Source organism: Molossus molossus, unplaced genomic scaffold (assembly GCF_014108415.1).
Source record: "Molossus molossus isolate mMolMol1 unplaced genomic scaffold, mMolMol1.p scaffold_m16_p_29, whole genome shotgun sequence".
NCBI lineage: Eukaryota > Metazoa > Chordata > Mammalia > Chiroptera > Molossidae > Molossus > Molossus molossus.
In genome coordinates, this window is record NW_023425365.1 from 1,476,868 (window position 1) to 1,489,991 (window position 13,124).

At 53.4% G+C, this 13,124-nt stretch overlaps 1 protein-coding gene across 1 annotated transcript in view; it reads right to left on the bottom strand.

Annotated features, from left to right (window-relative positions):
* ROR2 (receptor tyrosine kinase like orphan receptor 2) overlaps positions 1-12,522 on the bottom strand; it is a 202,509-nt gene extending 189,987 nt beyond the window's left edge. Inside the window, exon 1 of the mRNA XM_036278511.1 lies at positions 12,441-12,522. Coding sequence (XP_036134404.1) covers positions 12,441-12,522 — 82 coding nt within the window. The remainder of the gene's footprint in view (positions 1-12,440) is intronic.
* Between the last annotated feature and the right edge of the window lie 602 nt (positions 12,523-13,124).

A 13,124-nucleotide genomic window follows, 5' to 3' on the forward strand; every position in this document is an offset into this window, starting at 1 on the left:
ACTGGACGTTAAGACTTCAATGTATGTTTTTTGGAGGAAACACAATTCAACCTATAACAATATATTCTCTTTATAAAAAGTCGGTAAGTGCCCCTGGCTGGTTTGGCTCGGTAGTTAGAGCATCAGCCAGCAAACCAAAGGGTTTCAAGTTCAATTCCCAGTTCAGGGCACATACCTGGGCTGCAGGTTTGATCCCCGGCCCCTGCGGGGGTCGTATGGGAGGCAACCAGTTGATGTGTCTATCTGACATTGACGTTTCTCGCTCTCTCGCTCCTTCCTCCCTTCCACTCTATGTAAAGACCAATAGAAAAATATCCTCGGGTGAGGATTAACCAAAATATAATCTTTAAAAAAGTCATTAAGAGCCCAGATGGTGTGGCTCAGTGATTGAGCGTCAACCCATGTACCAAGACGTCACCGGTTTGATTCCCGGTCAGGGCGCATGCCCAGGTTGTGGGCCCGATCTCCAATGGGTGGCCAATCGATGTTACTGCTCATCGATGTTTTTGTCTCTCTCTCCCTCTCCCTCTAAAAAAATCAATTGAAAAAAAAAAAGTCATTAAGAAAGAACAATGGCCCTGGCCAATTTGGCTCAGCGGTTAGAGCATCGGCCTGTGGTCCAGAGAGACCCTGGTTCGGTTCCCGCTGAGGGCATGTACTTGGTTGCAGTCTGTCCGCGGCCCTGGTTGGGTTGTGCAGGTGGCAGCCACTCGATGTGTCCTCTTCATATCGATGTTTCTCTCTCTTCCTCTCTCTCCATCCCCCTCTATCTGAATAAAAAAGTAGAAAAATGTCCTCGGGTGAGGATAAAAAAAAAAAAGAACAATGGCCCTGGCCGGTTTGGCTCAGTGGTTGGTTGGTGCGTTTGCTCGAGGTCTGGAAAGACCCGGTTTCGGTTCCCATAACCCGGTTGCAGTTTGTCCCTGGGGATCGTGTGGGTGGCGACCACTCGGTGTATCTCTCTCACATCGATGTTTCTCTCTCTCTCTTCCTCCCTCTCTCCCTCTCGCTCAATGAATGCAAAAAGTGTCCTTGGGTAAGGATTAAAAAAAAAAAAAGAAAGAACAATGAACTTCCATCTCAATAGCCATAAAAACCTGAAACTGTAAATTGTGGTGGTTTTTAAAATTATTTTCCCGTTTATTAGGCTATAACTGACATACATCACCAGTAAGTTTTAAGTATACTGCACAATGATTTGCATTACATGTGTTGTGAAGTGATTACCACAACTAGTTTAGTTAGCATCCATCATCTCAGATACAATCCAAAGAAAAGGAAAGAAAATACTCCCTGCAATGAGAATGCTTAGAATTTTCCTTTTTACCAACTCCCTACCTCTCGCAGCTACCTACAGTCACCATGCTGTACATTACATCCTTAGTACTTACTTACCTTATAACTGAAGTCCACCTTTTAACCACCTTCCGTTTTTTAAATTATCGTTGGCATATAGTATATCCGTTTCAGGTATACAGCAGTGAGTCAGCATTTATGGCCTTATGAAGTGGTCACAATCGGTCTAGTACCCACCCGACACCACCGTTGATACGGTATCACTGCCTATGTTCCCTGTGCTACACATGACATCTCAATGGCTTATTTTATAACTAGAGGTCTGCACATCTTTTTTTTTTTTTTTTTAATTTTTTCTTTATTGATTTTAGAGAGAGATGAAGGGAGAGAGAGAGAGATAGAAACATCGATGCGAGAACACTGATTGGCTGCCTCCTGCACGCCCACCACCGGGGAGGGGCCCACAATATGGGCATGTGCCCTGACAGGAATCCAACCAGCGACCTCTTGGTGCAGGGTCGACGCTCAACCGCTGAGCCAAGGTCTGCACCGTGATCTCCTTCCCCAATTCCATCCATTTACCCAAGCCCCTCCCTCCGGCAAGCATCAGTGTGCTCCATGTACCTCTGAGTCTGTGAAACTTTAAATCGTGAAAGACAGCTCCAATCACATGTCTCAACATCCTTTTACACATTTCCCAGATTTTATTACAGTGTCTCCACAGAAACGAGTGAGGGGGTGGGCTGTTCAGATCAGTCTCAGGCAGAACACACCCTAGCAACCTTCTCCCCCCAGAACCTGAACCCCACCTCGGCTGGCACCCACAGGTCTCGAACTCATTTTAGCCATTGTACAATAATCCACCGTTGAGACACCAGGCCGGGTATGGCTCCCGTTAAAAGACAAATCAGTGCGTCCAGTTTCCCACCATTAGCAACAATGTATCAGCACCGGCAGCCTCCCAAGTGTGCGTGTTGTAGTGTTGTATACCGGTATGTTGAATGTTAGCAGGCAACGTCAAAATGCCTTCAGAGGGGGAGCTCACCCCCAGTGCCGAGCTCCCCACATCACCGCTGACACGTGCCTCCTTACCCACTCTGAACTCAGAAGGACATTGCCATCACTACCTGATACTCTGCACTTTCCTAAACCCCAAAAGGCCAAACTTTTCCTAAATGCTGCCCCTTTCTATGTGTGGCTCTGCCAACCCTGCTCTACCCCATGTCCCTCTTTTAATTGGGGCGCTTATTCCTTATTTACCTTATGCATTCATTACAGAGCCCCTCCTCCGTCTCTCATGCCGTGAATACCCTCTGGGTCCGTCAGTCTGAATGTTCAAGGGGGAAGCCAAACCCTCCAAGCTGGGAAGCACGCGGCTGAGTCTTTGGTTGCTGCCGAGGGAGAAGGGGCAGTACACACCTCACAGCTATAATGCCTGCCTGACCCTGGCCGGTTTGGCTCAGTGGTTAGAGCATCGGCCCACAGACCAACGAGTCATGGGTTCGATTCCGGCCAAGGGCACGTACCTCGGTTGCAATTTGATCCCCAGCCCTGGCTGGGTCGTGCGGGAGGCAATCAGTCGATGTGTCCCTCTCATACAGATGTTTCTTCCTCCTTCCTTCCCTCCCACTTTATCTGAACATAAACAGAAAAATAGCCTCGGGTGAGGATTTAAAAACTAAAATAGAATGCCTTCCTCCCTCGCTTTCCACATCTCAGTACCCTTGGTTTCAACAAGCCCAGGGCTCTGAGTGGCAGCGAATGCAACCCACACCCTACGTCGCCGCGGCAGGGCACTTCTGGGGTGGCAGAGGCCGTAGGGCACACCCAGAAAAGGGGGGTCCAGAAAAAAGAGACTGGGAAAGGCTGGGCTAGATAAAGTTTTGTGGGATCCTCCCTGTGCACCCCACCCCACCCTCCTCCAAGTGGGGGAGGTCCCTGGGCCTCTGCACCGGTACCCAGAGCCCAGGCCCCAAGGAGAACCCCAGGGTCTAGTGAAAGCCATTCTGACAGTAAAGACCAAGGTCTGTGGGTACACCTCCCTGGTCCCACTGCTGTGAACAAACCAGTGTAAACGGCCACTTGCCAGAGAGCAGGGAGGGCCGGCGCTGGGCCTGGATGTCACGGGGCCTGCCTGGGGGACGGCATGGCGATGTGGGGGTTCCTCCCTCACGCAGAAGGGGCCCAGGGAAAACACGGCGCTGTCTAGGTCTCACTCAGGGGCCGAGGAAATGACACCCAGTTAACAGGACATGGAGACTGCTGAAGCTGGGTGAGAACACGCAGGGTTCGCGGTACCAGTCTAATTTTCCACATATCTGACGTCTTCTCTAATGAAAAGCGAAGCAAAAACACATGAGAAGTTGTGGCGATCCAGACACCAGACCACGACTTGGTGACTCCCAGTCCTGTGAACAAAATGCCACCTGGCCTCGCAGGCATGGGGACCCCCCTCCGGTGAGGTCTGACACCATTTCCAATAAAATTGTACCCATTCGAGTCTTTCTTCTGAGAGAATTTGCTAAACTCTGTTATTGATTCCACTGGCTACACTCAACATTTTAAGTTTTTTATTTTGAAATCATTTCAAATTTACATAAAAATTGCAAGTGTCATCCAGACTGGTTTGGCTTAGCAATTGGAGCATCTGCCCGTGGACCAATGAGTCATGGGTTCGATTCTGGTCAAGGGCACATACCTCAGTCGTGGTTCATTCCCGGCCCTGGTCGGGGTCGTGAGGGAGGCAGCCACTCGATGTGTCTCTCTCACATCGATGTTTCTCTCTCTCCCTCTCTCCCACTCTATTTGAAGATAAACAGAAAAATATCCTCGGGTGAGGACTAAAAAAAGAAACTAGCCCTGGCCGGTCTGGCTCAGCAGTTAGAGCATCAGCCTGTGGTCCAGAGAGACCCACCCAGGTTTGGTTCCCGCTAAGGGCATGTACCTCGGTTGCAGTTTGTCCCGCCCCAGTTGGGGTCGTGTGGGTGGCAGCCACTCGATGTGTCTCTCTCACATCGATGTTTCTCTCTCTCCCCCTCGCTCTATGCAAAAATGTCCTCGGGTAAGAAAAAAAAAGAAATTACAAGTGTCATGCATAAAATTCCCCATAACTCTACCCAAATTCATTAGTATTTCACATTCCCCATATGTGCTTTATCATGGTTTCTCCAAACCAACACTGGCTCTTTACTCTGAACCCTACAAGGAAACGGCAGACATCATCATGCCCTTTACCCCTGAAGCCCCAGGGCACACTTCCTAAGAGCAAAGGTCTGCTCCAAGCAAACCTCCATACGATGAATGTGCCGGAGACACATGGACACACTTCTGCGGTGCCACCAGAGGTTCCAATGGCACCCGTGGGCGTGTCCTCCCTCCAGCCAGGTCCACCTGGAATCTCCCTGCACCTGGCTGCTCACTCTGCGCCCCTCCCTCAGCTGTGTCTGTCCTTCACTACAGCCCATGGTTGGAGAAAACGCCCCTGAGCCCTGGCAGTGGCTCAGCTGGCTGAAGGGCTGTCCCTACTCCAAAAGGTTGCAGGTGCAGTTCCGAGTCGGCTGCCGGGAGAAGGCAGCTGATCAATGTTTCTTTCTCGCTCTTTCTCTCTCTCCCTCTCCCCCCGCCCTTCCTCTCTCTCTCAAATCAATAAACATATCCTCGAGTGAGGATGAAAAGTAAATTAATAATAAATAATAAAAGAGTAACATGTCCCTCCCATCTGGGCTGGCTGGTCTGTCATGAGATTCTCGCTCTGCACCGCCGACGGAACAGAGCCTAAGGGAGGTCCTTCTCGGGAGCACCACGCCGCCTGTCCACGCTGGTGCTGTGAGCCTTGGTCACCCAGTCAGGGTGACACGTGGTTTCTCTGGTCTCCAGCCCCTCATGGTGCCCTCGCAAATAAGGGCTGTGTGGAGACACACCGTGAGCCTGCCCATCCAGCAGGGGCCCATTTGACTGGACTCAGCACGCACAGGCGACACTGCCCAAACCAATCTGTACAATTACTGCTGCAAATGTGATTTTTCCAACTCCCTCGTGTTCATTAGATGGCATTTTCCTGTGGCTTCTCTCCACTCCCTACTTCCACTTACTTTTGCAATGCAGTGAGTTATGTAATGTCCCCCAAAATCCAAACCCTTCCAGAACTTCAACTAGGACCTTATTTGGAAATAGCCTTTGCAGAAGTAATGAGTGAGGGATCTGGAGATGAAATCACCCTGTCTTTAAAATGGGCCTCACTTGCCCAGCTGGTGTGGCTCAGTGGTTGAGCATCAACCCTGCACCAAGAGGTCGCTGGTCCTATTCCCGGTCAGGGCACATGCCCAGGTTGTGGGCCCCTCCCCAGTGGGGGGCATGCAGGAGGCGGCCAATCGATGTTCTCTCTCATTGATGTTTCTAGCTCTCTCTCCCTCTCCCTTCCTTTCTCTCTAAAATCAATTTACAAAAAACAACTTTTTTATAAAATGGGCTAAAGAGTTGAAGACTTTTTTTTTTGAAACAAGAACTGTATTAGTTTGTTTTGTTTATGTTAATCCTCACCAGAGGATATTTTTTCCATTGATTTTTTAGAGAGAGTGGAAAGGAGGGAAAGAAGGGGAGAGAGACAAACATCTATGAGAGAGAAACACATCGATTGGTTGCTTTCCGCACGCACCCTGACCAGGGCCAGGGATCAAACCTGCAACCCACATGCCCTTGACTGGAATCAAACCCACAACCCTATGGTCCTCAGGTAGACGCTGTAACCACAGAGCCACACCAGCCAGGGCACGAGTTGGAGGCTTTAAGACTTTCTGCAAGATCGCACACAAATGTCCGTGAGCACACAGACGGCCGTGAGCACACACAGACAGCCGTGAGCACACAGACGGCCGTGAGCACACACGGACGGCCGTGAGCACACACGGACGGCCGTGAGCACACACGGACGGCCGTGAGCACACAGACGGCCGTGAGCACACACAGATGGCCGTGAGCACACACAGACGGCCGTGAGCACACACAGACGGCCGTGAGCACACGGACGGCCGTGAGCACACACGGACGGCCGTGAGCACACACAGACGGCCGTGAGCACACAGAGGAATAAAGATGCTCAGCAGCACTGGTCACCGGGGAAGCACACCTCAGCACCAGCACGAGGCAGCACCTCACCGTCATGATGGCCGTTGTCAATAACACAGAAAACAACAAATGTGGGCACTACGGTGGCTCCTCCGACATGAGAAACAGAACTCACCCGCGACCCAGCCCCTCCACGTCTGTGCAGGCACCCAAGGAACTGGAAGCAGGGCCAGCACACACCTGCACGAGCGTTCTCGGCAACACCCAGAAGGCGGGAACGACCAAACGCCTGCCGATAGGGAAAACGAACTGTGCCAGAAATATGGTGGGTGTGTGTTCACAACGGAGTAGTATTCAGCCTTAACAAGATTAAGTGCCGGCACATGGATGAACCTTGAAAACGTTCTGCTAAGTGAAAGAAGCCAGACACAGAAGGACAAATACAGTGTGACCCCACTTATATGAGGGACCCAGGGCAGTCAAACTCTCACAGACAGAAAGGAGAAGGGGGTGCCAGGGGCTGGGGGAGGGGCTGGGAATCAGTGTTCAGTGGGGAGTTTCAGTCTGGGAAGGAGAGAAATGTTCTGGAGGTGAGTGGCAGAACAGTGTGAACACACTGCATGCCACTAACTTGTACTTAAAAATGGTTAAAGGGCCCTGGCCAGTTTGGTTCAGGGTTAGAGTGTCGGGCTGTAGACCAATGAGTTGCAGGTTCAACTCCAGCCAAGGGCACTTCCCTCGGTTGCCATTTGTCCCCAGCCCCGGTCGGGGTCATGCGGGAGGCAACCAGTCCAGGTGTCTCTCTCACAACGATGTTTCTCCCCTCCTCCCTCCCTCCCACTCTATCTGCAGATAAATAGAAAAATACCCTCAGGTGAGGACTTTTTTTTTTAATGGTTAAAAAGATCTATTTGATGCATGTACATAATAATGCGTATTATACATATACATTAATAAAGATCTGAGTAACTGATGTCACTTTCTGGTTTCTCCTTTCTGTGTTTGTTTTAAAAAATAAGCAGATGTGTACCGGCTCCAGCAGCACACATACTAAAATCTAACGGTACACAGATGGCACAGCCCCTGTATGAGGATAACACGCAAATTCATGAAGTGTTCCAAATCTTTTCGATGTTCTCTCTCATCAATGTTACTTTCTCTACCTCTCTCTCTCTCTAAAATCAATGAAGAAAAAATAAATAAATAAGCGGATGCACAACCTGCCAGCCCCTGCACCCCCATCCTCCATCCACCTTCCACACGGTCTGCAGGCAGGACCGCGCCCTGCCACCATCTCCTCCTACTGAATTATCATGGCGCTCCACCGTTCACGATTTAAATACTCTGGAAACTAATCCCTTGTTACAAAGAGACCATGATGCGGTGACCTGGGGGTTATGTCACCGACGGGAAGAAAATTCCCAATTTCCAAATGTTATTTCCCAATCTTCTGTAAGTATTGAAAACACAAAATATTCCCTGACAAGGTAGATCTGTACCCGGGATGGGATGTGACCCAGAAATTGTGCCTGAAGCTTCCTCAACCCGGGGCTCCTTCCTCCCTTCCTACCCACTCCCGCCATCCACGTATGGGCTGCTCATGTTCTGGATTCGAGGTGGGACAGCTCTTCACGGTCCCCAAACTCTGCTCCTTCCCCGTAGCTCAGCCTGGTCATCACACCTGCTCAGCCCCTCTTGAGCAGGGCCCTCTGGTTCCACAGATCAGGGTGGATCCAGTTCATTTTTGCCTCCAAAGCTCCCCCAGTCAGCAAACAAAACTCTAAGCAAACAAGGGAAGTCCCTGTTGGTCCCAAATCTAGGAGAGCCGTTCCTGAGACAACACCGCCAAGCACACGCCCCCCCCCCCCCCCCCCGTGACGCCAGCCCACGGCCACAGGCAACTCATGGAATGAACCAGTGCGTTCAGTTCAACCCACTTGAACCTAAAGGGCTCCACGTGGCTGCAGAGTCCAGGGCTCAGGTCTGCAGGGAGGGTTTTCTGTAATTTAGCAGCAGGCTGGTGGACTGGCCCGCCAGGGGGCGGGGGTGGAAACCATTTGGCAGGAGGAGAGGAGGGCTGGGAAACCCTCCCCCACTCCCAGGGGCTTGAAGAAGCAGATACATTTTCCCCAGATAACATCGCCACAGTGACAGGGTGCTCACTGAAGCCGCCACAGTTAAAGACACACACACCATCTCCCCCAGAACATAAGACTTTGTAGAGGACAAGCCACTTCTTCTAATGAGGCTAAATTTTTCTGTAATTACTTCCTTCCCTTTCGCTTTGAATTTTTTTGGTTCTTTCAGAGATAGAACTTACAAAAAAAAAATTTTTTTTCATAAAAAAGCCAGAAATCCCAACAATGGTGCTCATCACACTAATACAATTCCTTATTTTTGGAACGCTTTCTGAAATTTCCAACATCGTTCAACAGTTCCTTGGCCACACTGTTAGTGTGATTTTAAGCAGATCACACCCGACACATTTTATGGCAACTGCACATCCAACCAGAACCATCCCGCCCCCAGTCCCAATCTGGCGGACTCCCCAAGCGACGCTGGGCGGCGGGCGCACCCCCTGCGCGGCCATCACGCTCATTTTCCTTTAAAGCTCCAGAAGCCCTCGCTGGCCCCTGAACGAACATTTCCGCGGCAGGGCTGCAGCTGAACAGCACAAAACCAAAGAACCCAAAAAGGGTCACTGAGAAGCAGTGTTCTCAGAACACGGGTCCTTCAGCCCAGCGGTCCTTTCATGAAAATTGCTACTGGCCACGCACAACGTGGAGGAAATGCACCGAGTGACACCGGCACTGCACGCTCCCTCCGCGAAGCAATGCCCCTTCACGTCGGATCTTTCGAGCACGACATTCACGGGACCCACTTGGTGGTCACTGCAGTCCCCGAAGAAGGAAATATCTTAATTTCAACTTTCTTTACCAGGAACAGAGTCACAGCCTGTAAGAACACCCCTCCACCACGGGGCACAGCAGGGTACACCCGAGGCTTCGCAGCCCAGCCCTTCTCCACATGGTAACCACAGGATTGGGGGTGGAGCACAGGTCCCCCTCCAGGTTCCCAGGAAATGGACCAGATAAACACCAAAAGGCTTCTGGCATTAGAAGACGGTTATAAACCTGGGGGGGGGGGGGTAACACTTAGTAGCCCACTTTCTTTTCCTTGACTACAACTTGGAATTAGGATAATTAGAGCTCTCCCAGGGCAAAGCTTTGGAGCGCACATTTCCTGTACCTAATCAGGCCGGCGGGCTCTGCAGAGCAGGGAGGCCGGCTCTCACACCCAGTTACATTTCAATGGTAATGATAATTTTCCACATCCTGGCCTCCCCCGCATTTTCAAGGAGTGCCACTTCTCCGGCAAAACCTGGCTGCAGAGACCCCCTTCGGGGATCAATCTTCCCTTACATTCATTCCTTTTCATTCCACTGATCTGGGGAAAGGTTCCCCAAAAAGGGTCAGGGTAAAATTCTGACTCTGCTAGGCTTCACTGTCTCCCAGGGTACACCGAGGCAAGGCACACCCTGACACACAATGACATACAAGTACCATTGCAGCTATTCTTTGACCAAATAATAGGAAGGTTTAGCAATAAAAATAGTATGATTTCACACGGACCCGTCGATCGCCGATCACTGTCACAACAAAAGCTACCCGGGTAAATGCACACTTCTGAACCGGTGTTGTTTTTTTGCATGCAAAATATCTAGCAGAATTCTGGAGTGTTCTAACCCTGACCTACTGTATTACCCGGAGGTTCCGCCTCCGTGACGAGAGCCCTCAGCAGTCACCCACTTCTCTGGTGCACAGCGCCTTACACCAGATGCCACACAAAGTCAGCGGTGCTCAGGGTCTCAGGATGGCACTTGAGCAAGTCGACGCAAGGGTTAAACTCACTCTCACTCTTCAGTACTGAAACATTTCCAATGTGCGCTGCTCTCTGCTTGGTACACAGTCCTAATAAGAAAAACATGTTGCCTTGCTGCATACGTAAAAACTTTTCTTTTTCCAAAGTCTTCTTATTCAAGATGTTTTCGTTTACTTCCAAATGGATCACTATCATTATTTATGATGACCATCACTTCAGGGATCTAGGCCAGAAGTAAACACTGCACTGTGAAAATGGGGAGAGCTTGGACACTAAACCCCCATTCCCAGCCTATCCCACCAAAGCGGGGAACACGGTCCCAAATCAGGGATTTGTCTTCTCAGGGAACAGAGCCTTCTACAGAAAGGGAGAAGAGCATGTAAGTCATTTTAAAATAACCTCTCCGTGGTTTTACACAGCCATTTACTTTTCGTGTCTAAAACACACTCAAATTACAGGGATTCCATATCACAGCAGAAAAGGGGCCAGAAACCCAAATCTCCTGGAATCGTAAAACTGATTTCATATTCCGAATAGGATCATATTCTTTGAATTTTCAGCTAATTCCAGAGCAGAGAGAATTATAAACAGCTTTCCTGCTCCCTCCCCGAGAGAGATGACTATTATTTTACTGGGAAAATAAAATTACCTCCACGCGGGGTTCAACATGAATGAAAAGGACACAGGATTGCTTTGTTCCTCAGAGATCTCTTAAATTTGACTGGCAAGGACGCAGGCAACGTTTCCAATACTGCGCCCGAAATGCCAGCCACTTTCCTTGGTCTTGTTCTTGTTACAACCTTGAGGTAAGCAACAGACCCCCAGGCCCACCTCCAACTCCGCGACACGCACCCCTCCCAGGGAAAGGCAACTAAAACCGCCCGCCAACACTTCTGCCACCAACCCTGGAATGGCCACCACGCCCACGCTACGAGACCGCACGCAGTGTCCGGGAGTGTGTCCCCCCACCCACACCCACCGGTCAGCAGCGCTGCAAAGGAACCCTGCTCTGCAGGGAGAAGGGTCCCTGCAAGCAGAGGATGCAGACGTCCACAGAGATGGTATCAGGGTCCCCCAATCAGACTTCCACGTACCCACTGACTCACCATTTAGCCGCGAGCCCAGAGCGGTTGATGCTTTGAGAAGCAACATGATTGCGAGCCCCCCCTTCCCAAGCCAAGGAACCAGAGGTGTCCGACGTATGCGGCGTCTGCTCAAACGCACACGCCCCCCAGCAACGGTTGTCCCGCATTCCAGAGGCGGAGGGCTGGTCTCCGGAGCCCGCTGACTGCGCAGCGGACACAGCAGGGCGCGGGAAGAGGGGCGCCCCTTCTAGCGCAGGTCCCCTCATTTCCACCTGCCTGCAGGAGTGTATGGGTGGGGGCACAACGTGTGGGGTGAGCGACACTGAAACCCACGGACGTGTAAGGGGGCGGCTCACATTTTAGGTCTGGAGGCACTGCGCCCTCCCCCACCCGGCAGGATGCCCCAATCCGGCTGCACAGCGCACAGGCCGGGGTGCCCTGGGGTCTGGACGGCGTGGGTGAGCGCCTCCTCCTCCTCCAGCACCCAAAGCTGGTCCCTCCAGGTCCCCTGCGAGCCTCAAGGCGGGTCCATCGTGCCACGGAGTGCGCGCAGGGCCTCCCGGGACAGTGGGTGCCCCTCGAGGAAAGTGTCACCAGGGGGTTGGGCCCGTCCCTCCGGCTACACGCCTGGTCCCAGACCCTGGGGTGAGGCGGTAAGGTGACCAGGCCCCCAACATCCCAAAGACCACCCAGGGGCCGCGGACACCAAGCAAAGGATACGCCGCTTCGGCCACCTCCCGGCGGTGGGGGAGGGGAAGGGGCCAACAAAAGGGAAGACGAAGCCCAGCTCAACCAAGCGGCGGAGGTCTGGAGCTCGATCTGCCGGGGGTCCAGGGCAGACGTGGGCGCCGGGAACAAACTCAGGAAAGAGGGCCGAGTCCGGGTCCCGAGAAGCACGGGCCACGTCTGAGGACCCGAGGCTGGGCCGCGTCCACACGCACGACGCTCGGAAACCCCCGGCGAGGGGCTCCCCGCGGACCCTGCGCGCGGCCTCTGGAAACACTTAACTGGCCTCGGAACGCGCCTTAAGGGAAGCAGCCCCGGCGGCGGGGCGCGGCCCGGGAGCCGAAAAAGGGACGGACCCGATCCAGGAGCCCCCGGGCACGGTCCTACCTGAGGTTCGGGGCGCGAGGAGCAGGAGCGCGGCGGCCGCCCAGACGGCGGGGGCGCACAGCAGCGCCGGGCCCCGGGCCATGCCGCGGGCCGTGGGGGCCGGGCGCGGGCACCGGCGCGGCGTGGGGGGCCGGGCGCCAGCACCCCAGTCGGCCGCGCGTCCGCTGCCCTTTCTCCGGGGCGCTTCACAAGATGGTCCCTTTCGAGGAACTCGCAGTCCGCCTTCTCTCCCCGCCGGGACGCGCCGCTCGGCTCGGGCTCCGGCGCACGGCGAGACTCGGGGACGCGGGCTCGGGCGTCCGGCCGCCGGGACGAGCGCGAGGGGCGGACCGCGGGCGCGCAGGAGGCAGGGTCCCGGGCTCGCCCGCCCCGATGGGCAGAGCAGGCCGTGGCAGGGCGCCCCCTGCCGGAGGGACGTGCCTGCGGCGGGCGGGGCGCGCGGGAAGCTGGGGGCCTAGACCCGCGGTCGCCGCTGGGTCCTGGAACGTGTCTCCCGCTCCCGCCCTCAGGCCGCGCCTCGGGGCGCTTGGCCAGGAAGGCGGCACCTTGGGGGTGTCCAGCTGCACCCACCTTCGGGGTGAGCGAACCCAGGGGCCTGGGCACAAATCAGCAAGTCGGGACGACAGTGCGCCTCGCCAGCCTCCACCGGAGCAAATCAGAGAGCCACCCGGTCCCCGAAAGCAG